Source organism: Mirounga leonina, unplaced genomic scaffold, assembly GCF_011800145.1.
Source record: "Mirounga leonina isolate KUSES-001 unplaced genomic scaffold, KU_Mleo_1.0 Mir_126, whole genome shotgun sequence".
In the NCBI taxonomy this organism is placed as follows: Eukaryota; Metazoa; Chordata; class Mammalia; order Carnivora; family Phocidae; genus Mirounga; species Mirounga leonina.
Window position 1 is genome coordinate 15,302,358 of NW_023270314.1, and position 27,059 is coordinate 15,329,416.

At 38.9% G+C, this 27,059-nt stretch overlaps 1 protein-coding gene across 1 annotated transcript in view; it reads left to right on the forward strand.

Moving 5' to 3' along the window:
• The window catches only part of WIF1 (WNT inhibitory factor 1), a 68,073-nt gene that overhangs the window by 17,530 nt on the left and 23,484 nt on the right, over positions 1-27,059 (forward strand). The window contains exon 3 of the mRNA XM_035002218.1: positions 24,095-24,203. Within this exon, the coding sequence (XP_034858109.1) occupies positions 24,095-24,203 (109 nt within the window). The remainder of the gene's footprint in view (positions 1-24,094; positions 24,204-27,059) is intronic.

The following is a 27,059-nucleotide window of genomic DNA, read 5'->3' on the forward strand; positions in this document are numbered from 1 at the left end:
TGATTTATTAGTCGTTATCATTTCAGCTTTGTTCTTGGTTCTGTGTTTGAATTCAAATCACAGGAAGAAAACAACTTGGACCATACCATTAATTGTAACAAAAAATAAAACAAACTTCGAGCAGAATTAACTTTTCAAAATACTTTTTGCCTGAATAATGCCAATAAAATCTACCAAAATCTATTTTAGGCAACTTTTATCGGGTTTTCCTATTAGCTTGATTTCAGTTCATTCAGTTTGACTAATAAACTGATTTTAGGAGTTCAGCTCTGAGGCAGGTAGACCAGACAGCTATATTATTCATATTTACCCTTTAAGACTTTTTTGCTGATGATTATTACTAGTAGTATTTACCCTCTAAGACCTTCTTCAAATAGTAGTTCCTTTCTAGATACTCATAATGTTTATTCTTTGCTTGGCTCTTTACAAAGAACTGAGGAGCGTAGTCTGAGATTTTGTCTCGCTATTACAAATTGAGGGTTTTACATTGCAAACTGTCTTTGTAGTAATTATAACTTGCAAAACCCATTACTCACTCAGTTACATAAACTGGACTTCATTAGAGTTGGCAGTACTTAATTTCCTGGGTATAACTATTTCTTTTTATGAATCCTTACAGAGTTTTAAGTTCATTACTTTTTTCCATCATAAACTAGTACACCCTCTAAAAGTCTTTCGAAAATACAGAAAAAGAGAAAGAAGAGTGGGAGAGAGAAAGTCATGGATAGTTAACTCACATAAGAAAATGTTAACATTTTGGTGTTTTTCCACCTAGTGCTTTTCCATTCAAGCACCAACTTGTGCCCCTTTTTGTTTGTTGTTTGCTTAAGGACAGTGGGGCATTTTCCCATGTTATTACATATTCTGTAAACATGATTTTTTTTACCAGCTACACAATAGTCTGTATTATTTAAATGTTCTCCTATTTAGATTGTCTCTAGATAATTTTTCATCATTATAAATAACACAGTGAAGAGCAACCCAATGCATAAAACTTTTTCCATGTTAGGATTACTTCCTTAGGACTGAGTTCTACAAGTGGAATTTCTGAGTCAAAGCACCTGATCATTGTTCTGCTCTTGGCACATCCATTAATGCTGAATGGCTTGCCATGGTTACTCCATACTTTCAACAGAATTATGTAAGGATATCCTTTTTGGTATTCTTTCGTGGCTTATTTCTAAACCTCTAAATGAAGCTTTCCAAATGGTACTGGTGGCTGTTGATTTGTGCCTGCATTTTTAAGTTCTGATGAGTTTATCTCAGCAGGAATTTCATACTGCAGGGGGCAGTGAGGGATCAGTAAGTGGCTCTCCTACTTTTCCAGAGAAAGAGATGCTAGGTCGGTCAAGGTAAAAAAACTACATAGGGATGTTTATTAATTGTGAACACAGAACTCTTCAGATATATATTAATTTCAAATTACAATTACAAATACAAAACTAGAGGGTGATTTCCGAAGATTAAAATAGGTCATTCCTTTTTAACATAGCAAGGAAACACATTTTCTATTAATTTTAAGTGAATATGAATGCATGTATAAGTTTTTCTGCATGTTTCATGTACATATGTAGATACATATATTTATTCAGAAATGTTTTAAAATAGTGGTGAGTAGAACATTTATTTCTGCACATGTACTCTTTAAATAAATTTTTTACATATTAAGTAATTTATCCTCCCAACACTCAGTGATAGAATTTTCTCGATTTTCAAAGGGACAGGATAGAGAAGGATTAGCAAGTAGATCAACTTCAAAGCCTAAAGAGCTATTGTCATCAGTGGCTAGAACATAGCACTTTCTAAGAGGAAGAATGGCATGTTCACTACATTATATTACTACAAAATAAGGGAACTCTGAGCGAATAAATATGCCTTTATAGGTGTTCCATAAAAGGGAAAACAAATTAATTTGCTGATCAGAGCTCCCAGAGCTGTATATCCAAGTGGAAGAAGGAGAAAGAGTTGATATAGAGGATTCTTTAGAGAAAAGTACTCAGGCATCTAAAGAGCTGGTTTCATCTGACCCAGCGGTCTTGATGTGAGTAAATATTCTGCATTTTAGACTTTGAAGTGTCTGTGAGCTTGTCCTGAATTTGCTCTCTATGGGATAAAGTGGTTCAGGGAAGAAAAAAAAGCCTGGTAGGTAGACGCAAATTGTTGTTTATAAACTGCTGGCTTCTCTGCTGCAGAGCATCTTCTGCAGCCACTTCAAAGACAGGAGCCCTCCTGGACTTCTTTGAGCAAAATCTCCTGCAGCAAACACGTGGCAAACAAAAGGGAAATGGGCAGGTCTGATGGAGGGAAAGCATTCTCACTCTAAACAATCTCATCAATTGGTTATCAAAATGTGTCTCTGCATTTTGAAAACATCAGAAATCAATAAAGGCAAAAGTGTGCATCCAAGGATATCTGTGCAACAAATTTCCAGGTTTGCATGTTTCTGGGAAGATTACTCATTAGGTCCTAGGTCGTAAGAGCACAGAACTAATATACTGAGACTTTAACATTAAGAGCTGACTTTTTTTTTTTAAGATTTATTTATTTATTTGGGAGAGAAAGAGATGGGAGGAGGGGCAGAGGGACAGGGAGAGAGAATCTCAAGCAGATACACACTGCCCCTCTTAGCCAAGAGCCCGACATGGGGCTTGATCTCACGACCCTGAGATCATGACCCTGAGATCACCACCTGAGCCGAAACCAAAAGTCAGATGCTTAACCCACTGCGCCATCCAGGCGCCCCAAGAGCTAACTCTTTATCGAGCCCAGTTCTCTATCCAGTTATCTATGCAGAATGAACTCTGCTATTCTCCAATGCTCAAGAGGGACTCTGTGCTAAACCCTGGAAGGATTTGTCAAGTGCTGCCTCCGCTCAGAATCACAAACTCTCAGAAGGGAAGGGAATTTTAAAGTTTCCTTCAACCTCCTTAGTTTTCAGATTAGAAAACCAAGGACCAGAGGTGATGACGGAGTTTCTGAGGATCACAAAGTTAGCAACAGAGCTGGCAAAAAGAGCACGTATCTTCTGATGTTACGGAACCTGACTGGATCGCCCAAGGGAAGAACCAAGCGGCACCCGGAGATCTTGGAGGACAGGAGGTTTATTTAACGCCGGCGGGCTCAGAGGAGAGTGGTCTCCAAAGGTCTGAGCCCTGAGCACAAACAAAGGGGGCAATTTATACACTTCTACTTCCGCATACTTGGCACTTTTGGCACATGTGCAAAGCGGGGCAGGGAGAAGAACCCGGATTGGTGCGCGCAGGAAGCTGAGCAGAGAGAAGAACCCAGAAGAGCCCAGGGCAAGGACTGGGGCTCTCTCGCAGGCTCGGTCGGCCATCTTAGGACACAGATCTTCCTTATCACCGACAGCCAGAGCAGAGCTTTCCACTTTGTTTCAGTCTGAAACTTAAGTCCGTGAGAAGGTAACATCATCACCACATCACAATTCAACAGTCCCATAAAATGTGTAAGGAAAGAATTGCCTGTAACTTTTCTCCCAGAATAAAGAATCAGAAAGTCTGTTTTTAGGTTACACAGTCCAATAAACACACATGCATACACACGCACGCACATGCACACACACGCACACACACACTAATGTGAAATTTTGAGGCAAAGCTGGATGGGTTGGTCATTGCTCTGAAGAGCAGAATGAGGCAATAGCTGGATAGGGCACTGCACAGTTCTGGCCATGATACATTTCACCCAGCACCAGTGCCCAGGACGCGGTGGGGATTTAACAATGGTAGTGCCCCAAATCTCAGGCTAATATCAGTGTTGGGTTCTTTTTCTCTTTAATTTTAACATTAGTGTAATGGAGACATGGTAGGGAAGTATCATGGAAAGCATGCCGAGCCAGTCCTGATGGACGGGCCTTAGAAATATAATTTAACCTCCTTGGCCCTCAGTTTCCCCAAATGATCTCCTAGACTTTTTCCAGCTTTAAAGTGTCAATTTCCCCCTTAGAGGGACTTTGTGAAAAGACTGACCTGTTCACAAACCTCTCTGAGGTCCCTTATTGTGGAAATCCCAACAGTATCAAAAGAAATACACAAATTTTTCAATGAGATTTGGAAAGTGTTTATTGACAGATAATATGTATCTTTAAAAATAGCATTGTTTTTACATGACTCTGAAATCCTGACCCTGTGCTAACCTGTTTCTAAAAGCCTGGGCTCGTAGGTTGGCTTTTGTCTTCCATCCACTGCCTATGGAGGAAGAACAACATGATGTTAGCAGAGTGTGCTGACCCTTTTGTTCTGTTGTCCTTCTCTTAATTCACTGGCTCTTTGGAGATGAGTTCTTTCCCCTAGAATCCACCAATCCTATCATTACAACCCCTCTCCTTCTTCTTTTTTCTTCCATTTAATAAATGTGATTTTTCTCCATGGTACTAGAATTCCTATTACTTCAATTTCCTCTAATATCACCCAAAGAAATATGGCACAACTGAAGAAAATTGGGGGAAAGCACTAAAGAGGGAAATACATAAGAAAAAATGCCAAGATGATTCTTTTAAAAGGGCTGATGGAAAGAGTACTATGGAAATATTTACTCTCTGGGAGGAAGATAATTTAGAAATAAGTGTTAAGGAAGGATTTGAGTTCTCGGAACAAAGAAACTTTGGAAGGATCAGGAAGAGTAGTACAGAGTAGCAGGAACAAATGGTAAAGCTCAGGAGTGGAAAAAGTAGACAATGTCCCAGCCCAGAGCAGGAAGAGTGAGGAGTGAATGCTGCCTGGGAAGCTGCTTGTGAATGCAAGAGTCTTTTAGGGTCAACAGTAGATTAGCTGAGCAGGACGGGATCTCAGCCCCTCACAAGAAGCATACAGATCAATCTCTAACTACCTTCTCTAAGAACTCTATCATCATCTTTGGCTATCCAGAGTTTCATCATTTTGATGACCCACATTTTATCTCCATCCGGAATCTTCCTTGCTACAGTGAAAGCTGGTTTCTTTTTGTTATACTTTTTAGGACTTAAGAACAAGAACCAAAAATTCGTTTACATCAAAGTAGGACTGGTTTTCCAGAATGATATGTAAATAACAACAACAACAACAAAAAAGGAAGAACTATAGACAACAATGAACTTGGAAAAGTAATCAATCTGAATACTTAATTTCAACAACACTCCTTCATAAGATTTTTTAAATGATTTCAATAAACTTTTAAAAAATTTTATTTAAATTCAATTAATTAACATATAGTGTATTATTAGTTTCGGAGGTAGAGGTCAGTGATTCATCAGTCTTATATAATACCCAGCGATCATTATATCACGTGCCCTCCTTAATGTCCATCACCCAGGGACCCCATCCCCGCACCCACCTCCCCTCCAGCAACCCTCAGTTTGTTTCCTATGATTAAGAGTTTCTTACGGTTCAATAAACTTTTGATATGTTTTTCTAAATCTTTCTGATTCATTCATATCATTTAAAATAGTAGTACTTTTTTTAAATTTCCAATTCTTTTTTTTAAATTGAAGTATAATTAATATACAATGTTATTTTCATTTCAAGTGTACAACTTAGTGGTTTGACAATTCTCTACATTACGCAGTGCTCACCACAATAAGTGGAGTCACCATCTGTCACCACACAACGTTATTACAATCTTACTGGCCATATTCCCTCTACTGTGCTTTTTGTCTTTGTGACTTACTTATTTTATAACTGGAGGTTTGTGCCTCTTAACCCCCTTCACCTGTTTCACCTATGGAACCACCCCCCTCCCGCCTGGCAGTCACCAGTCTGTTCTCTAAATAGATACTAGCATTATGGCTAATGCTTGACACGAAGGAAGAATTTTACACACAGTAAGTTTCGTAATCAAGTTGACATTTTCCATATGGCAGAAAATTGCTAACTCATCTTCAGTTTGTGGTAAACTATGATTTTCCAGATCTGGTTTCCCTAGTTTTAGTTGCTCCATTATGCCTCAGTGGTTGGCCTTTTGTCCCTGCAAATTTAATTCTGGTTTTAGTGTTGTCATATTTTAATTGATTAAGAATACTTAGAGTCTTCTGTCTTCCAGAGTATTAAGGCCCACTTAATTTAAAAAAGTCTACAACTTTTGTGAGCACCTTCACATTTTGTTTATAAAAGTCATGAAGAGGAATATCTGATAGATTGGTTTCCAAGACAGATTTGAATGAAACACCACCCAGTATGCACACCCAATACGTACCAGGCTGATGTAGGTTATGTTTTGGGTGTTACATAAATGCTTAAACCAATTGTTTAGCTATCCCACAGAAGAGTAAAGGCTGGATTTCCCAATTGTGGGAAAAAATAGATGTAGACTCTCTATTGCTTCTTGTTCTCTCTTGAGGAAGAACATTAATTTAGTCAGGCATTGTTTATTTCTTGTGACTCTATGCTGGTATCTAGGTTATTCTTCTAGGTGTGAGAGCTATGAAAACAGATACTGATGCTGAAAGGTCTACAATTTCCAGAGCCATCCTTTTTTCTTTTTTGCAAAAAACCAAAAACCAAAACAAAACAAAGCAAAATGAACTCAGGAGACTCATTTCTCAATGCCTTTTAGTTTCCACACATTCACACAAATCATGATTTAGATCATATTGGCCTTGCTGATTTGTGTATATCTGGTTTTCCTATTGATCTATTTCTTTTCCTCTTTATGTAGCTTCTTGTTTTCTGTCATAACTGGGCAGAAACTGGACCGAAACCAGCTCACTCATACTTTCTTACAAAACAGTCAATCCAGGGACGCCTAAATGGCTCAGTCAGTTAAGCGTCTGCCTTCAACTCAGGTCATGTCCCAGGGTCCTGGGATCAAGTCTGGCATCCAGCCCCTTGGTCAGCAGGGAGCCTGCTTCTCCCTCTGCCTGCCGCTCCCCCTGCTTGTGCTCTCTCTCTCTTTCTCACTCTCTGACAAATAAGTAAATAAAATCTTCAAAAAAACCCAGTCAATCCAAAGATGTTAAAAGCTTGATCCTTCTCCCCTTTGGTGTACTGGTCTTCTTTGATCATTCTTGCGTGCGTGTGTGTGTGTGGGTGTGTGCGTGTGTGTGTCTAAGACTTTGAAAATACTTTTATAAAATAAATTTGAGCAGTTGAAAATAGACTGGTGAATAGTTACAGTCTCTGCATTTAGGAATTACACATAGTCAAATAAAGGAGATGCGGAGCCAAACATCACATTTTAAATGTAGATGGTACAATGAATGCATTGTGAGTCAATAATTCAAATTTTAATTAGAAAGCTAGTAACATATTTACAGGTGAAGAAGTTTATATAGTGACAGTAGAGTCACAAAGATTACTTTAATGGTGCTATTTTGGACCGAGGAATCTAAAGGTGTATGAATTTGCTGGAAGTTAGCTTTGGCAACACGCAGGGTAACATTAGTTTCAGGTATACAACATAGCGCTTCAACAAGTAGGTAGGTTATGCTGTGCTCGCTGGAAGTGTAGCTGCATCTATCACCATAGAACGCCATTATAATACCAACGATTATATTCCTTATGCTGTACCTTTTATTCCTGTGACTTATCCATTCCATAACTAGAAGCCCATATCTCCCACTTCCCTTGACCCATTTTGCCCACCCCCACCCTGCTCTCCTTTGGCAATTTTCAAATATGTTCCAAAAGAAAAACAAGTTCATGGTAACAGGTAGCAAAACTGAATAAGGTAATACTGGGGGGGCTAATAATAGTTGGGAAAGAGAGGGCTAAGATGCAAAAATAACTCTTTTGATGTGTCTTCCCCCACCTTTAATTATTGGTTTGGGCTTTATATACTCATCTCTCTTTAAAGATCTGATGTTTAGGGGCGCCTGGGTGGCTCAGTTGGTTAAGCGACTGCCTTCGGCTCAGGTCATGATCCTGGAGTCCCGGGATGGAGTCCTGCATCGGGCTCCCTGCTCAGCGGGGAGTCTGCTTCTCCCTCTGACCCTCACCCCTCTCATGTGCTTGCTCTCTCTCATTCTCTCTCTCTCAAATAAATAAATAAAATCTTAAAAAAAAATAAAAAATAAAGATCTGATATTTAGTCTAAAAGGATGGGACTCATCTTTCCTTGGATATCTTTCACTCTGTCAATAAATATTCCTTCAACTCAGATTTCTTGTTTGTCCCATTCAATCTATCAGAGAACTCTGCTGGTTTGTTTTGTTTTTAACTACTGTGACCATGGGTTAGGTACTTTTCTTCCCAAATCTTTTCTTGTATGTTTACTGCCCTTCCTCCCAAAGTGAAGCCAATTAAACTACACTAAACACATTTTAAATTTAGTAGTAGTGTAATATAGCTTAACGAGAGAGGGAAGTAAATTTCAATCTTAGATAATGTAGATAACAGCATAATGGCTTCCTAGCCAGGTCCCAGTTATTTGAGAACATTACGTGAGAACATGCCTTTGCTAAGTGAATATATTTTCTATTTATATTTTTAACCATCATTTGCTGGAGGTCTTTTTCCCCCTGAAATATTTTTTAAAGCACACAAGCTGCACAATTAAGTAAAAAGTTACTGGCTTTGATTAAATTGCTTTGCACAAATGAGTGTCTATTGGATTTGGGAGAAATATTTATTTATCCTTTTAAGCTTTCCAAAAATCCTGCCTGTTATGTACCCACAACCGAGCTTAGGGCCCTGAAGAGTTCAAGGCTGACAGTAGCTGTGAAAAGTTTCATAGCCTTTTAAGAAAGTTCAACAGCTATGTTTGGGGAAGAAATATATGTATTATGCAAGACGGCTAGCTAATGCAGAGATTGTAACATATGGAATTCATAAAGGTCCAATTACAGGACTGTCACTGTTTGCCATGGTTTTAACTTATGTAAGTTATTGATTATACTTTCATGAGATCATAATCAAAAGGTTATTCTTTGGTAATGGTGTGTTAGAAGAGCCTTATCCTGAACTTCAAAGCCATCCTCAGAGCCCCAAGAACAAAGGCTGAGAAGTTTGAACCAGGGCCAGAATCAGTCTGTATGAGTTAACGATGTTCCAGACCATCCAGGAGCCGAATCAACCCTTCCATGTGCATGAACTTTCTCTCATCACATCAAATCAACAGTCATCACTAAAAGATGACAGTTGAGTCAGCTTTAATGTGCCTTTTCTTTTTTTTCTTTAATGAATCAGCCTGACTAACTACGGTGTTTGCTCGCATCTGCCTCGTACCCGTTTATTTTAACTGCAAAGTACTGTCATTCACTGTGCTCTTGGGAGAGAGTCATGGTCATTAACTAGGTTTACATTCAGGAAGGGGAATTGAAAGTACTAAAGAATTTACAGGAAATAATTCTTAGATATGAGAAAGCTAATATGTAACTTAATAATTAAAAAGAAATAAAGGAGGGTTCCTATTTGTGCTAATATTCTGGCATATTTGAAGTGGGCAAAATAGAAAAATCGTGAGGTTACAAATGGAAATACGCTGCCCGCTCTTTGGATCCTAAGATCCTTATGTAAGGACCCAAGGGCTTATTACACCAAATAAGCAAGATGCCACCGTGTGTAATGACATCAAGCAGCCTTTACTGTTTCTCACAGCAGCCCCTGCAAACCTGTGGTGTAGGCTACTTTCTCCCTGGGCCTTTGGATGACTCCTCAGGCAGATCCTGGACTTTCTCTAGTTAGCCAAAGATAATAAAATGTCCTCCGATTACTTTCGTGCTAAGGTTATTCTCATTTCAGTAATTAAAATATCCGCTCCTGCGTAGTAGTTAAAATTCCAATCTTCCTTCACAGTTAAAACTCCCCGCCTCCCTTAGCTGCCACCTGGAAGGCATGCTGGCTGACTTTTCTCAGAGGCGCCTCCAGTTCCTCTAGGGCAGGAAGGCTGGGCTGCAGGTGGGGGGCGTGCAAACCAGAGACAAGAGGTAAGAGACAGGGCGTTGGTGTCACCTACAGCGTTTCCTCTAGCGCCAGACGATGTTTAGAGCTGATCTTGTTATTAGGAGCACTTTCCTGGGTTCCTCCACCGGGCGCATCTGACCCCTGTGCCTATGATAGGGTGCTGCTTCCCGCCCGCTGAATGCTGGTCACCGCGGTGCCCGGCCTGCTCTGGTCCCGCCACCCCTGGCCTCCTTTGTTCTTTACCGAATGTGCCAGGTCCCTTCGCACGTCAGGGACTTGGCGCCACTATTCTTTCTGCTGGCATGCTCTTCCTTCCCATATTTGTTCAATTATTTACAAGTTTTTAACACTCGTACTTACCCACTTGTATCGACATAAACTTTTCTGATAAAGACAACAATGGAGAGTATGTTTTTTGGGAAAAAAGTACTGGTTTAAGTCAATAGTCTTTATTACCTGTATTGTCTAGTACAGTGTTAGGCAAGGTGAGGGTTGCAGAAGAAGTCTTAGTCTCTGGCTTCGAGAAACTCTGATAATAATACTACTTGTCTGAACTTATGAAAGGAATAAGATTAAATAATAATAACATAATAATAAAATAAAAATAATTTTAAAATAAAGTCAATGTTTTAATCTCCTACAACCAATTTCTTGTATTAAAATCTGAATAGAAAAGAATCATGTGATCAGTGAAATTGTGGTTAAATTATACAAGGCTAAAAAAAGAGTAGGAGGCGCCTGGATGGCTCAGTCAGTTAAGTGTCCGACTGTTGGTTTTGGCTCAGGTCATGATATCAGGATCCTAAGATCGAGCCCCACTTCGGGCTCTGCACTGAGCATCGAGCCTACTTGAGATTCTCTCTCTTAGGGCGCCTGGGTGGCTCAGTTGTTAAAAGTCTGCTTTCAGCTCAGGTCATGATCCCAGGGTCCTGGGATAGAGCCCCGCGTCAGGCTCCCTGCTCAGCATGGAGTCTCCTTCTCCCTCTCCCTCTGCCGCTGCTCCCCCTGCTTGTGCTCTCTCTCTACTCTGTCAGATAAATAAATAAAATCTTTTTTTAAAAAAGAGAGAGATTCTCTCTCTCTCCCTCTCTGCTCTTCTCCCAGCCCCCACCCCCCCCCACGCACACACCCACTCTCTAAACAACAATAACAAAAATTATACTGTGCTTATGTTTCCAAAAACATGTTTGATTTTCCTTCTTGCCTTTTATGCTATGGATCAGTTTCAGCCAACAGCTCTGATCCTGACAAAGGTTTTTTGTTTTTTGTTTTATGTTATGTTAATCACCATACATTACATCATTAGTTTTTGATGTAGTGTTCCATGACTCATTGTTTGCGTATAACACCCAGTGCTCCATACAGAACGTGCCCTCCTTAATACCCATCATCAGGCTAACCCAACCACCCGCTCCCTTCCCCTCTAGAATCCTCAGTTTTTTTCTCAGAGTCCATAGTCTCTCATGGTTCATCTCCCCCTCCGATTCCACCCCCCTTCATTCTTCCCTTCCTGTTATCTTCTTCTTCTTTTTTTTTCTTTTAACATATAATGTATTATTTGTTTCAGAGGTACAGGTCTGTGATTCATTAGTCTTACACAATTTACAGCACTCACCATAGCACATACCCTCCCCATTGTCTATCACCCAGCCACCTAAAGTCAATTAACTCTAATTAATTCATAACAAAAACTTTTCCAAACTGAAACATAAACAGAAGGATGTCATTAGGTTAGCTGACCTTTCTTTCTTCGTTCCTTCTTTGATCCATCCAATAAATAGTTATTGAGCACTTTCAATGTGCAGGCACTGCTCTAGGTACTGGAACCCAGCAGTGAACACAGAGTGACGGCCCTTGTAGAGCTTACATCCCCTGTGGTGCAGAGAAGGAGACACAGAAATTCTTAAATGTTTAAATGCACATATATCAAGTGACGATAAGTGCTAGTGAGAAAATAAAGCAGCAAATAAAAATATGCATGGTGGGGGGTGCTGTCTAAGAGGGGACGGCCAGGTGAGGCTGCTTGGATGAGCTGCCATTGTACTAGAGAAGAATAAAATTAGTAAGGGGGCAAGCTATGTGGCTATCTGGGGGAAGAGCACACCAGCAGAAGGCATAGTTCATGCCAGGTCCCTCCGATGGGAGTGTACCTGGCGCATTAAGGAAGCAGCAAGGTGGGGCGCCTGGGTGCCTCAGTTGTTAAGCGTCAGCCTTCAGCTCAGGTCATGATCCCAGGGTCCTGGAATCGAGCCCCGCACTGGGCTCCCTGCTTGGTGGGAAGCCTGCTTCTCCCTCCCCCACTCCCCCTGCTTGTATTCTCTCTCTTGCTGTGTCTCTCTCTGTCAAATAAATAAATTTAAAAAAAGGAAGCAGCAAGGAAGCTGGTGTGGCAGGACCGGAGAGTGGGGACCTTCAGTTAATGAGCATCCAGCCCAAGGGGAAGTATTACCCTATCACTTATGATGTGTTATTCTCCATGAATTAAAGCTCATTCATTCAACACAGATACCAATATGAGGCTTTTTTTTTCTTTTTTAAAAAGCCTTTTATTACGGAAAATTTCAAACATAAACAAATATTGACAGAACAGAAAAATAAACACCCATTTATCCATCACCTAGATTCAAGAATCATTATTAATTCATGGCCAACCATGTCTTATCTACACTCCCTACCCATGACCCCCTCCCATAGTATTTTGAAATAATCTTAGGTATCATGTCATTTTATCTACAGATATTTTAGTATGTATCTATAAAAGATTAAAAAAACTTTTTTTAAAAAATCCTCAAAACCATTAAAAATAGTTCCCTAACATAATCAAATGTCTAGTTAGTGTTTAAATTTCAAACTTTGCTCATTAATGTCATCCATTTTTAAAGGTTTGTTTATTTGAGTGAGAATCCAAGTTAGGTGCACACACTGTGGTGGGTTGATAAGTCTTAGTTCTCTTTTAATCTGTAAGTTTCCCCTGTCTCTCTCTTTCTCTTTTTTTCTTCCTTCAGATTTTTATTGAGGAGCCTGGGTGTTTGGTCCATAGTTTCCCATACCCTGGATTTCACTGATTATATGTTTGTGGTATAGTTTTACTTGTCCTTCTATCCTCTAAATTCCCTGTAAAATAATAGTTAATAAGACATTTCTAATTTGTTTTAAGGGTAAAGAAATATTCTCCCTCTTTCATTCCCCCTGCTTGTGTTCTCTCTCTCGCTGTCTCTCTCTCTCTCTGTGTCAAAATAAATAAATAAAATCTTTTAAAAAGGGGGGGCACCTGGATGGCTCAGTCGTGTTAAGCGTCTGCCTTCGGCTCAGGTCATGATCCCAGGGTCCTGAGATCGAGCCCCACATCGGGCTCTCTGCTCAGCGGGAAGCCTGCTTCTCCCTCTTCCATTCTTCCTGCTTGTGTTCCCACTCTCGCTGTCTCTCTCTCTCTCTCTCTCTGTCAAAATAAATAAATAAAATCTTTAAAGCTAAAGAAATAAGATAATTCCAGTAAGAGGTGATTTATCTATTTTTTTAGGGTACGACTAGTTTGACTCAAAGCTTGTATTTTTTTTTTTAAACAGCTTTTGTGCCACAAAAACTGTTAGTCACTGGGGATTCAAATAAGAATAGGCAAAGACCCTTCCATAGAAGAGAGTTTAATGGGGAAGACAAGTAAATAGACTGTTCTTGGAAGCACAATAGTAAAGATAAGGGGAAAAGTATAGGAAAGAAGGCATTTTTTGAGTCATGGACTCCTTTAAGAATGTGATGAAAGCTAGGGTCTGCTCTCCGCAGAAAAATAATCACATATATATGAACACAAAAGCTATGGATTCTCTAAGGGTGCATGGGCCCACATTCAGAACTCTTTTTAAGGTGCCATTATAGAAAGAGAAGCATGTGAAGGTCATTAGGGAAAGACTGATGAGAGAAGAAGAACTCACAAAGACTGTTGCTATAGACAGGGCAAAAAAAAATTGATTATAATAAAAAATTTCGGAGAATATGGATGGATGGAAAGTCCTCATTGGATTTAACAATTTGGAGGCCATCTGCAATCTTTTATGAAGACATTTTAATAGCGATAAGGACAGGGGTGCCTGGGTGGCACAGTTGGTTAAGTGTCTGCCTTCGGCTCAGGTCATGATCTCAGGGTCCTGGGTTCCAGTCCCCTGTCAGGTTCCCTGCTCAGCGGGGAGTCTACTTCTCCCTCTCCCTCTGCCCTTCCCCCCATCGTGCTCTCTCTCTCTCTCTCTCTCTCAGATAAATAAATAAAATCTTTAAAAAAAATAATGATGAGGGCAAAAGCCTTACATAGTGAGAAGACCGATGAGCAAGAATATTGAAGCCATGAGTATAGGTCTCTCTGGAAGCATTGTAATGACAGGAAGGAAGAAAGATAGCCTGGTAGAGACAGGGTTGGGTTTTTAACCTTTTAATCATATTAATATACATGAGGAAAGATGGCATTACTGTTAGAGCCAATCTCAGAGGATATAGGAAGGAAGCAGATTGAATGTGAATGTTGGCTGTTTGTACCTAGATGGAGGGAAAGTTGAGAGAATTCATATCTAGCAATCTCTGTTTTCTTTGTGAATTGGATATTGTCACCAGTTGAGTGATGATAGCAGGGGTGGGGCAGAGGACTTTGGGGAAACTATGGAATTGTTGTGTGTAGGAGAAGGGAGAGAATAGGGATGTTTAAAAGAATTGCTCGGGGTGGGGGGCGCCTGGGTGGCTCAGTCAATTAAGCATCCGACTCTTGATTTCAGCTCAGGTCATGATCTCAGGGTTGTGAGACTGTGCTTGAGATTCTCTCTCTCCCTCTGTCCCTCTCCCCACCCTTCTCCCTCTCTAAAAATAATAATAATAATAATTAATAAACAAATAAACAAAAGAATTGCTCAGGGGTTTTAGAGGGTAATTCAAGTGGCCACATAGATTAGCCAGTCTTCAGATTATGGATTTTCATCATCAGTGTTCTCCAGGAAATTGCTTCAGTTCTGCCTCAGTTTCTCGTTTCCTTAAAAAGGTTGAATAATGCATGTATGAATAACAGTTTTAAAATAGCAAATATCTAGATGAATTTAGAAGATTAAAAGGGCTGATGACACTGTATGTTCTAGGCAATCACTTTTTCTGAAGTATAAAAATAAATTTATAGTGATGGCTGCTACTTGAATCTTCTGCTGGTGACACTAGTTCCCTAAATTTTTAGACTTTGAAAGTCTGTAACTATGAAATTAACAGACTTTCCTTTTCTGTTTGGTTCTTAGGTAGGAATAGAACAACTGGTCATTGGATGATATCTTATAACATAGTATTTTGATATATGAAATTGTGATTATAGGAACAGAGAAGTCAAAAAGGCGTATTTCATATTTACCAAATAGTTCAAAACACAAAGTCAAGAAGGAAAGTCTTTTTTTTTCTGTTTTTTTTTAATCAAGAAGTAAGTTAATACTGTCCATGTGGATTCAATAAAAATGTATTAAAGAATATGAGAAAACTACCTGAAGCTAAGACTTAAGAAAAACATGACCTAATGTTAAATATTTTGAAAGCCATCACTGAGAATCTACTGATATTTCTAAGTCAGTTAAAAATTTCCAAACACTTGGGCGCTTGGGTGGCTCAGTCGTTAAACATCTGCCTTCGGCTCAGGTCGTGATCCCAGGGTCCTGGGATGGAGCCCCGTGTCAGGCTCTCTGCTCCGCGGGAAGCCTGCTTCTCCCTCTCCCACTCCCCCTGCTTGTGTTCCCTCTCTCGCTATCTCTCTCTCTGTCAAATAAATAAATAAAATCTTTTTTTTAAAAAATTTCCAAACACTTTTTATCAATGGAATGAAATAAATCTATATCTCAGGAGATAACTATACATTATAAAGAGCTCTGAAAGAAATGGGACATTAGTCTTGCTTCTTTGGAGCTACTTATATGTGTTACACAGATTTATTTGGACATTTTATAAAAGTCATTCTATCCTAAAAAATGTGATGTGCTAAAATATACCGCCATGTGAATTGCACGGAGACCAAGGGAATGAGATACTGATGAGGAATAAATGCACTGCATGAGGTGTAAGGGTAATTGCTCAGTTGTGAAATTATTATCCAGGACAGAGCTCTTAGCCCATTCTCTTCTCCCCCACCCTGTATGCCTGAATACCCAATGACTGCTTCTGAAGCTTTAAGAAAAGAAATATTCAAATATAAATCTTGAGATAAGAAAAAACAGAAAAAGTATTCCTTTTCCATTTTCAAGAGCTGAAATCTCCTCTCATCTCCTCTAGAGCACCTGCATTCATACCGCAGCCTTCTTAGCCATCCTACATTCTCCAGTAATTAGCGTCTTACTCTAGGAGAAGCGCACGGCTGTGCTCCCGAGGTCTCTTTTCCCACACCTCCTGTTTGGACTTCTCCTGGTGCACGGAGTGCCAGCTGCATCCCTTAGAACAAAGTTTTCTTTCCTCAACCCCTTTCCTTACACCCCCCCATATTGTCCAATACTGTCCTTCTTGGTGCCCAGTTTTGGGGTTGCCATTGACTAATAACTTTGCAAATGCTTGAATTAGGGCAGGCTTACTGTGAGAAGGAGGTCCTTGTCCCAGAGCCTCCAAGAATAAAGAGGAATGAAGCTTTCAGAAGCCTCCACTGCTGCCTGTGTTGCCCTTCCCATGGAAAATTTTGGCAATCTGGTGAAAGCAGTATGCTGAAGGGGGGAGGGGCTGTATTTTTAAGAGCCTACTTTGCATACTGATACCCTTTTTCTCCGTCTTTAGAAGAACTAAAAAAAACAAAACAAAACTCTTTTCCATTCCCTAATGTTTGGCTTTTCTACTTCTTTGTTACCCGCCCTCAAAAAAATAAAAAACCCTAGGGGTGCCTGGGTGGCTCAGTCGTTAAGCGTCTGCCTTCGGCTTGGGTCATGATCCCAGGGTCCTGGGATGGAGCCCCGCATCGGGCTCCCTGCTCTGCGGGAGGCCTGCTTCTCCCTCTCCCACTCCCCCTGCTTGTGTTCCCTCTCTCGCTGTGTCTCTCTCTGTCAAATAAATAAAATCTTTAAAAAAAAAAATAAAAATAAAAATAAATATAAATAAATAAAAAACCCTAGCTTTTGGTTTTATCTAACACAAAACAGCAATATAGTGCTCTATTACATTGCTTTTCTATCTTTAGGAATCTTAAAAGAGAGTGACTAGCCAGTGATTTGTCAGATAGCCAGGTCTGTTTCTGGTTTGCATGAGCAATGGTGATTCCAAACCGTAGGAGGAAAAAGATGGAAAATGTCTTGGATATTTCAGATTCATGTGAAGCCAAACTGTGTGATCTCCTGCCAGTTTTAGTTTACAAAACTTTCATGGTCCCGGATGTGTTTACTTGGACTTTAAGTTTTAATATTACCATTATATTCCAATAGCTTTACTCCCTTAACCCAGCCTGCTAACTGTGGTCAATGGCAGTGTGGATAAAACCAATTACTAGAACAGAAGGACGAGGCTGATCGAGATTCTCTAAGTAGTGTTCATTTCATTATCAATTAAGCCAAGACCAGTGAGACAATTAAATAACTACTCTGCATGAGAAGGAACTTTTTCTTTTTGTTTTTGAAACAAGTTCTTCTTAGAGCCAGTTTCAAAAGAAGTCATGAAAGAAGTCTTTGTTGATATTCACACTTTCCCAGTGATACTGTAATTGCATATTATAATTTGCAGAAGGCAAAATTTATATAAATTTATATACAGTTTTAAAAAATTTATAAACTTAAAATTATATAAATAACATATAATTAAAATTATATATATGTAACTTATAGAAGAGATCAAGTCTCTTCTGGAAATATGAACCAGAAGAGCATTGGACAACGTCATGTTTCAGAACTGGACCTTATCCACATTATCTGCTTATATTTATGCTGGGAGCCTCGTTGCCAAGGTTTTGTCCCTAAATAAGCATAAAACAGTTACAAACTACACAGAGGTTGACTGGATATCAAATGTCAATATTTGTTTCATTGCTCTTTTTTCAAAAATGTTCTCTATTCTCTATATATGCTGTGGTGACTGGCCACACAGCAAAGTAAAAGAGAATCTTTTGACCCATAAAGGTAATTTAGCAATTGCCAAAACAGAAAAGCTGATGTCCAGTCAGTAAAATCAGAGGCTAATGCCATTTCACCATAACAATGTGAATGGAATGTTCTGGAATGCACTGGGCTTACGCATCTGGATGCTTCTCAGTAGGTCATTCATTCATTCAGCAAATATTTATTAAATACCTGGTTGTACCCAATGCTGAGTCAATCTCCAGGAGAGTGGTGGGGGACAAAACATAACCCCATCCTTAACCACAAAGGATCCAAACTGTACATGACAATACATGATATACACATGTGAAAAGTTTAATAATAATACAGGACAGTATATGTTTAAGGGCCACACTGGTTTGAGTCCTACTGCAGGCCAGTGTAGGTGAAAACACTGGAATATAGGTATGGCTGTGGTGTGTTCAGAGCAGGCCAGTTGAGCTCCAGAAGAGGATCCCTGTTGGGGAGTAGTCTGAAATAAAGGAAATTTGGAACCAGACTGTGGAGGACACTTACCAGGCTGAGGGCCTTATCCTAGAGATAAGGGGTAACAGGACAGCATTGTGATATGGCAAAACTATTGTTTCCATTAGATATATTGGCTCATCTCATGGCAGAGATTTTAAAGAGGAAGGCTAGAAAGATATTTCAGAAAATGTTATAATAATGCCAACATGAGGAAATAAGGGCTGGGTTAGGGTAGAAGCAGTGGGAATAAAAGGCAGGGACAGAATCAAAAGATTATACAAGGAGAAAGGAGAAAACTTTGGTGTCTGTCTGGCTGTCAGGAGGTGAGTTAGAGGCAGGAAACAACAATGACTCAGAGGTTCAGTAATTTTGTTATTGGAAAAATGATAATACTGTTGACAGATACAAAGACATCAAGTGAGGCAGCTGGTTTGGGAAGGTAATGAATGAAGCTCCGTGCACACAAGCTTGGCCATGAGGCAGTGGGAATGGTTTTCGTTGAGTGAGCATCACTGGCCCAGAAGGAAACAGTTCCATCTGTGCAAGTGCCTGAGTTTTAGGATAGAAAATAAAGGGAGAAGAGCTGAGGCCTGAGTCTTAGCGATTTTTAATGATCAAGCTGAGAGGAGGAGGGTTAACAAGGAAATGCAGGAAAATCACGACATGGGGGAACAATCAGCAGAGTGTCCTAGCATCCAAGGATAATGAGTTGTGAGTCTGAAGGATGAAATTTTGCAGGGAGGTGACAAAAAGAATGCCCAAGAAGAATGTGAGATCTGGCAATTTTTGGTCTAGACATTCAGGCGTCAGATTATTTTAAGCATCGGCTGTGCTGATTCGTTTTGTTTGGGACTTTAACATCCAACTCTTTTCCTTTCCTGCTTACTTCAGTAGATTTCTTCTTGCCCTTCATTTACAGGGTAGGAGCTACTTCAGATCACACTAGTCATGCTCCTACTGAATGCCCGGCTAATCTGAACACAACACAACCCAACACAACATAATGTATGCTATAATACCAGGTTCTTGTGAGAATTAGATGAACAGCGACCAGAGTTTAGTAAACACTCAATAAAAATTATTTGTGAATTTTCAAGCTTTATGGCATCTGTATGCTTTGTATCTGTGAATCGCCTGAAACTTTCTTCAGGACACTGATACCTTTATTGTTCCAGTGCTCCTCATGAACACTTAGGTCAGCATCATGATACATGAAGTTAAAAGAGGTTTGAGAGCCGTGGTTTTATGAAGAACCTTTGATTCTTAACTCAGGGGTTCCTGTAATTATCGTGCTAATATATTAGATTAAGTAGGCACCACAAACCCAGAACTTCAAAGATGGAAAAGAAATACTGGATTCTCTCTGTTCCTCCCCATGGTTAATGCAGTTCCCTGCTTCCTTTCTCCGTGTCTACCCAAGAAAGAGTGCCAGAGTGAAGGCCTTCTGAGTTGTCCCATTTTGCCGTTTAAATGATGTCTTCCTCTCTTCTGGAAAGAACGACCTTAATATTCAGCCAAGTTGCTTGGAAGCAAGTTAAATGGCCTCCAGCACTCACTCTTCTCTTGATAATATTTGGGTGTCTTTTATACTTCTCCATGAAAAGAAAATTTACTGCGTGGCAAGCAAGGTCAGCAAGGTTTTTCAGCAACTTAATTTAGAAGTGAATTATTCTCCTGAATAGACCCATTCTTTGTTTGAATACAGGCAATCTTTTCATGTGCTTCTCAAATAAGCACCCTACTTACCTCTACCTGAGTTTCCATTAGTGTCATTTAATAAAACAAAATGTACTTTTCCCTAATAGGGTTTTCATGCTCTCCAATATGCCACCTCCCTGTTACAGTTCATGCTCTGAGTTCCTTTTATCTAAGTAATAAATCTACAATCTGTGAAACTTGTTCCCAAACTTGAAAGCAAGCTCGCTGTTCTCTTTGGCATAGAATTTAGGTTTTATTTGCCCCCAGATAAGTGTTTCCAGTGGAGAGGTTTGAGACTAAGACTGTTTATGATATTATAAATGAAGTAAAAATGGAAAGTCTTGTCTAGAACTTAAACTATGACATTATAAATCTATCATTTATTTCATCCGCCATTTTTCTTTGGCTTTGAGGGAAATATTTTAGCCATTGAAGTTAATACTTAAGTTAAATGAGGAATATAGGTCATCTCTACTACATGGTAATGGTAACTGTTTTATAGAAATATTTATATGGCATGGGTGGTTTTGGTAGTTCTGTTGATAATGACAAAATGAAACAATGAAAGAAGTCAGTGTCAAGATCAGAGACAAAGGGTTGGTCAATTTCTAAGCAGTTTTCAAATTGGAATTTTTAAGAAGGCAATGAAAACAGTAGATGGACAAACCCCCTTAAAATATATATACCAAGTATGAAGGAAAGTGTAAAATTATATATCTCAGAAATTACAGTATCATTAGCATCTTCAAAAAGAAAGAACAACAAAAAAGAACTTTTCTCTGGAAACTGCCTATTGCTGATAAAATCCAAGCAAGAAATTGTTTTGACCAGTTCCTGTCCTGTGATATAGTCTTAGAATTGCAGTAGAAAAACTGATATTTACTGATTCTCAGAGAAATCAAAGGCACACCCTAAAACCTTTAGTGTGAAATTTGTTATTGATAAGATGAGAATATTGGCTGTCCGGACAAATCCATTAAACGTAGCTGCATAATGCTAAGCATTCATGCCAACGCTAATTACAAACTCTCTGACACTGAATGTAATGGATTCTGAGGTTGCCAGCCTACTTAATGTGGCCATAGCCAAAAGCATCAACAGGAGACCCAGAGGCTCTATGGAGTTGTTTCTGGACCCTGAGTGAAATTCTTTCAGTTCCACATTCTTTGAACATCAGCAAAAGTTTTTGAGAGACACATTCAGAAGCTACTTTATTACTACATGTTGTTTTCTTAAAGCACACTTTCAAGGAGGGAGACCTGGATGGCTCAGTCAGTTGAGCAACCAACTGCTGATTTTGGCTCAGGTCATGACCTCATGGTCTTGGGATCGAGCCCCATGTCAGGCTCCGCGCTTAGCACAGAGTTTTCTTGAATTCTCTCTCTCCTTCTGCCCCTCCCTGCCCCTCACACTGTCTCTTTCTCTAAATAAATAAAATCTTTTTTTTTTAAAGATTTTATTTATTTATTTGAGAGAGAGAATGAGAGAGAGAGAGCATGAGAGGGGGAGGGTCAGAGGGAGAAGCAGACTCCCTGCCGAGCAGAGAGCCCAATGCGGGACTCGATCCAGGGACTCCAGGATCATGACCTGAGCCGAAGGCAGTCGCTTAACCAACTGAGCAACCCAGGCGCCCTAAATAAATAAAATCTTAAAAAAAAAAAAAAAAGCACACTTTCAAGGAGACAAACAAGAGATAACTCAAATTGTTACATGATCAGAGTCTCATGAAGTAGAGGTCCAAGAAGAATATTTCATTTATGATCAGATCAGAGAATTATACAGATAGAGCCAATGTTATCATCAGCCACACAGAACTGAAGCAAGATATATAATTAATGTTTGTTTTTAAATAAATGTATTTATTTCACTATAAAAGGCATGGAACCACTTGTAGAAAATTTGGGAAAAAATGAATTAGGATCAATCCTACACAATCATGTTTTAATATGGGTAGCTAGTCTTTCATCCTTTTTCTTATTAACACACACAAAAATTTTTAACTTATATTTAATTGTATTTCTTATTAGTGCCCTTTTAAAGTATATCACCCATATAAATGTAAATTTCACTTATACTGTGATGAAGTTCGAAAATATAATTATGGAACCGCAAATGACAACTTAACGGTATTTGAAGCAATCTAGCCACTGAAATGTTTTATTTTCAGCATGCTTTATTTAGTACAGCATCCTCTGTCCACTCAGCTCTTTTCCACCATTATATGTACTGTTAATTCAAGTGTTCAAAATAAATCTTGGGACGTGGTATGCATTACACAGGTGTTTGTTATGTTATTGTTTGCTAGTTGTTATTACTGTACTTAGTAATACAAATAACCCAAAGTTATTAATTCTAAGGGCATACAACACTAAATCCTTTCATAATGAAAACTAAAATATGTTTTAGAACAAAATGTTAAGTGGTAAACATGATCTTGTACGGCACAGAGATGGTGGAGGTCATTTAAAACACCTGGATTCACAAAACACTAAGAAGGAGCCCACTTTTAATAGTTGTAGGTTCTACGGCAGGGTCAGAAATAATGTTCTCTTTTTCAAGGACATTCATTCCAAACTGAATTACCTTTCTTGATGACACTCCTTTTTTTCATCAGACTTCTTGTAATCCTCTGCCTTCCCTCAAACAGGGTAGGAGTCGACGGTCTTAAAACTCTTTATCTCAGGGCCCTTCTGGTGAATGAATTTAATAAAATTAATTCACGAAACTTTGTTGCCCATCTAAGGACCCTGCATGGTGGTCATCTGGAACACTGCCACACCCAAAGAAGGGGCCGCAGTGGGAGTTTAGTCAGATTTCCTGGGGAAACCAGGAAGTGTTTCCTAACACGCTGCAAGTGTTGCCAGTGTCCCCACAAGAGCTAAGATCACCCCTTTGCGTTGTCATCCTCATATGGAATCCTTAATACCTAATACACTGATACTATGACATAAGGCAAAAAAATTGTGTGCATGTCTACCAGGTAGCTCTTAATATCTTCCATACTGGGAAATAAATTTGATACTGACTATAAGAAAGACCATATTCTATTTTAAACGTCATTCTGGCCCATGTTTATGTAATTCATAATTTAGTTAATTAACCCATCCAAACCCTGCATATCTCTACAGGTAACTGCAGAACCCCTCAGCTCGCCTCTCATTTTGGCATCTGCACTATTTATTGATTTTCTTTATTCCCAAGCAAGAACACATTGTTTCTATCACAAATCCTTTGAATGACCCAGTTGAGAATCAGTTAAGCATCAAAGCTCTCCAGGGAGATTATACTTCACTATTTTCAGTATTTCATGACTATTCAAGTAGCAGGAACCATTTTCTCTACTAGACTTAGTGGGGAAATGAAAATGTTTACAATGTAAAATTTTATAGCGTGTTGTCATATTGCAATGGTGTTTTTACACTTTTAGGCTTTTCTCTCCAGAATTAAATTGAGACCTTAAATGTAAACCTGCCAAAGGGAATGATACTGAAAAATAAATATTCACAGCAAGTTCATTACATTTTGGACTTTCTTATCTTCTTTTGCCAATAGCTTACTGCTTTCATTATCCCGTATGTATCACAGCTTTCCAAATTCTGATCAAAAGACTCACCTCAGCTTTGAAAAGAATTAAACAATGACCCAAGAAGCTGAGATGGGTTTTCTAAGGACCAGTTGCTGATTGTTTTGACACCACTTGTTTCCTTAAGAGCATTTTTTCTCAATCCTTTTAAGAGACAGCAACTAAATAATATTGTTTAAGCTAAAAAGCTACCTTATGGATATTTTGGATAGATGTTATTAATGTTTTTAAAGCATCACTTCTCTCCAAACAGAGTCTAATTCTAGAGTTCTAAAATCCAGAAGGGGGAGTTATGCCTACACAGTTTTTTAGATGTCATGTTTTCCAGATTTCCTGTTGTGAAAAATGTCACTCTCCCATCAGAGGAGTGACCAGTTAAGAAATGCCTTCTCACACTCCATGGTTCCCATGGTACTGATTGTCAATGCCTTTTGTTGTAGGCAGAATACTTCTATGAATTCCTGTCCTTACGCTCCCTGGATAAAGGCATCATGGCAGACCCAACCGTCAATGTCCCTCTGCTGGGAACAGTGCCTCACAAGGCATCAGGTGGGTGGTCTTTGCCTTGGGGTGGTGGGGCGGGGGGGGATGCTTACACTTAAAATGTAATGGTGATGGGAATAATATTCAAGATCTGGAAGTCACCCATCAGAGGAATCATGGAATGTTTTCCTGAAGAGATCCGATGAGTTTAGGGCAGCTCGATTATTATGTCCCTACCTCCTTTGGGCAAAAAATTAGGATGGGAGTGACAAAATGGCTGTTTCCTAATTTGCTAAAAGCTCAACATAGCCCCAGTTCATAAGCGATTCCAGATTAAAAAAAGAAAGTCACCACATGAGATATATCCGGCCAATAAGTATGAATTAATGTAGTGTCCATAAATGTGGCAAAGATGCAAAGCAAATAATTGGGGGGAAATGGGATACATCGAGAAAAACTTCCCGCAAATGAGCATTGTATTAAACAGGAATTTGAAGGAGCGAGGAGACATGGAAAAGTGGGAGAAAAGGGTTAATATTTCAGAGCTGATCATCCTTCTCTGCTGAGAAAATATAGTATGGGGTATTTGTTTAGAGCTGTTCGGCCTGCAAAGTAGGAGCTCATGCCTTATCCAGTTTGAGTTCTAGGAAGGAGTCAAGGCCAGAATTACCACTCCATTCTACAAATTAGAAAATTAAGCCTTCTGAGGCTTCACTGACTTTCCCAAAGTCATATATGAGTAATAAGCAGTGGAGCTGAGATCAGGTTTCATGACTTTCAGAGAAGTACAGAGATCATTTATGTTAACATGGTCAAATACATGTTCATTTCTTTCTGGTCTTGAATATATATTTTTCCATAGTTGTGATAATATTATATATTTAGTTTTGCACTATGGTTTTGTTTTTGTTTTTGTTTTTTTGCTTTTAACATTTTAACATAAGCATTTTCCCATGTCATTTTAGATTTTTCCAAAAGTTGTTTTTTGATGCCCCTATTATCGATTTTATGAACATACCCATAATTGGTTTACTCATTCCCTTATTGTGTGTTACTTAGATTGTTTTCAGGGTTTTCATACTAGAAATGTCACAATAAACATGTTTTTAAAGTAATAGATGGTCACTGAGTAGGAGGCCCTGTTTGTCTTATTCATCACGACTGCCAACACAGGGCCCAGCACAGAACAGGACTTCACAAATATTTATTGAATTAATGTTTGTACCAAAATCTTGGAGCTCATCTCATTATTTTGTTAAATAGATTCTTAGAAGTACAATTATTGTGTCAAAGGACATGAACTATGAACATTTCAAAAGGCTTAGAACAAATTGCCAAAATGCCAAATTACTTTCCACAAAGGTTGTGCCCATTTGTATCCTGGTTAGCAGTGGGAGAGGGCCTAGCTCACCATAACCTCATCAACGAGGGTTATTAATCATGTGAACTATTTTGCTGACTTAAAAAGTGAAAAGAGGTTTCTTAGTGTTCTTTTAATTTGATTTTTTTATTCCAACTGAGGTAGAAGACATTTTCCTGTATCTATTAAATGATGTAAAATGTCTACTGACCATGCTCATTTTTATATTGAAAATATAAAATAATTTATTGACTGCAAAGCTCACTATATATTAACTATTTACACTTTCTGGCATATTTTTCAGTGTATTATTTATTTTTTTAAGGTGGGGATATGCAGAATCTAAGTCTATGTGATCAAAACTGTCTTTCCCGTTGTCATTTTTGTTTTTCTTTTTACTTCTGTGCTTGGAAGTTAATTCTTATTCCAAAGAGCAGTTATGTGATAATTTACACATGCTTCTAGTATTTTATCAAAATTTCTTTTGGCAATAGTATGAGGTAGGGCTCTCATTGAATTATTTTCCTGAGTATTCAGCTTTTCCAGTGTGAGAGATTGAATTGATTCAAGATATGCCTTTTATTTCACATTAAGTTCTTCCATACAAAGAATTTTAGAGTTTACTATTTGTTCTAATAGTGCAATATTTTTAGTTTTATAATATTTTTAAATAACTGATATCATAACCCTGTCCTTTTTAAAAAAAAAATTAGCCTTATTCTCTTAGCGGAATGTTAGAATAACTTTGATATCAAATGAAAATCTCAATAAGCACTCATATAAATCTATACAATAATTAGGAAATCAGATAGCCTTGAAAAGTCCATTTTCAGGTTGCAACCATCTACTCTTTCTGGTGGATCTCTATTATCACATCCCAGCACTGGAAGAGCTGCAGACTAAATAAGCAGAGTTTTTTCTTTTTTCTTTTCTTTTTTTTTTTTTATGCTTCAGATATCTAATTAAACCTTCTTCTCGTTTTTTTTTTAATTTTATTTTATTATGTTATGTTAGTCACCATACATTACATCATTAGTTTTTGACATAGTGTTCCATGATTCATTGTTTGCGTATAACACCCAGTGCTCCATGCAGTACATGCCCTCCTTAATACCCATCAACAGGCTAACCCATACCCCCACTCCCCTCCCCTCTAAAACCCTCAGTTTGTTTCTCAGAGGCCAGAGCCTCTCATGGTTCATCTTCCCCTCCGATTTCCCCCTCCTTCATTTGTCCCTTCCTACTATCTTCTTTTTTTTTTTTTTTTTAACATATATTGCATTATTTGTTTCAGAGGTACAGGTCTGTGATTCAACAGTCTTACACAATTCACAGCCCTCACCATAGCACATACCCTCCCCAGTGTCCATCACCCAGCCACCCCATCCCTCCTACCCCCCACCACTCCAGCGACCCTCAGTTTGTTTCCTGAGATTAAGAATTCCTCATATCAGTGAGATCATATGATACTTGTCTTTCTCTAAGCAGAGTTTTTTCAATTTCCTGGCATAAGTACCCATGTAGGTGTAGACAGCAAGAGTGTGAATTTGGGTTTCTCTTGG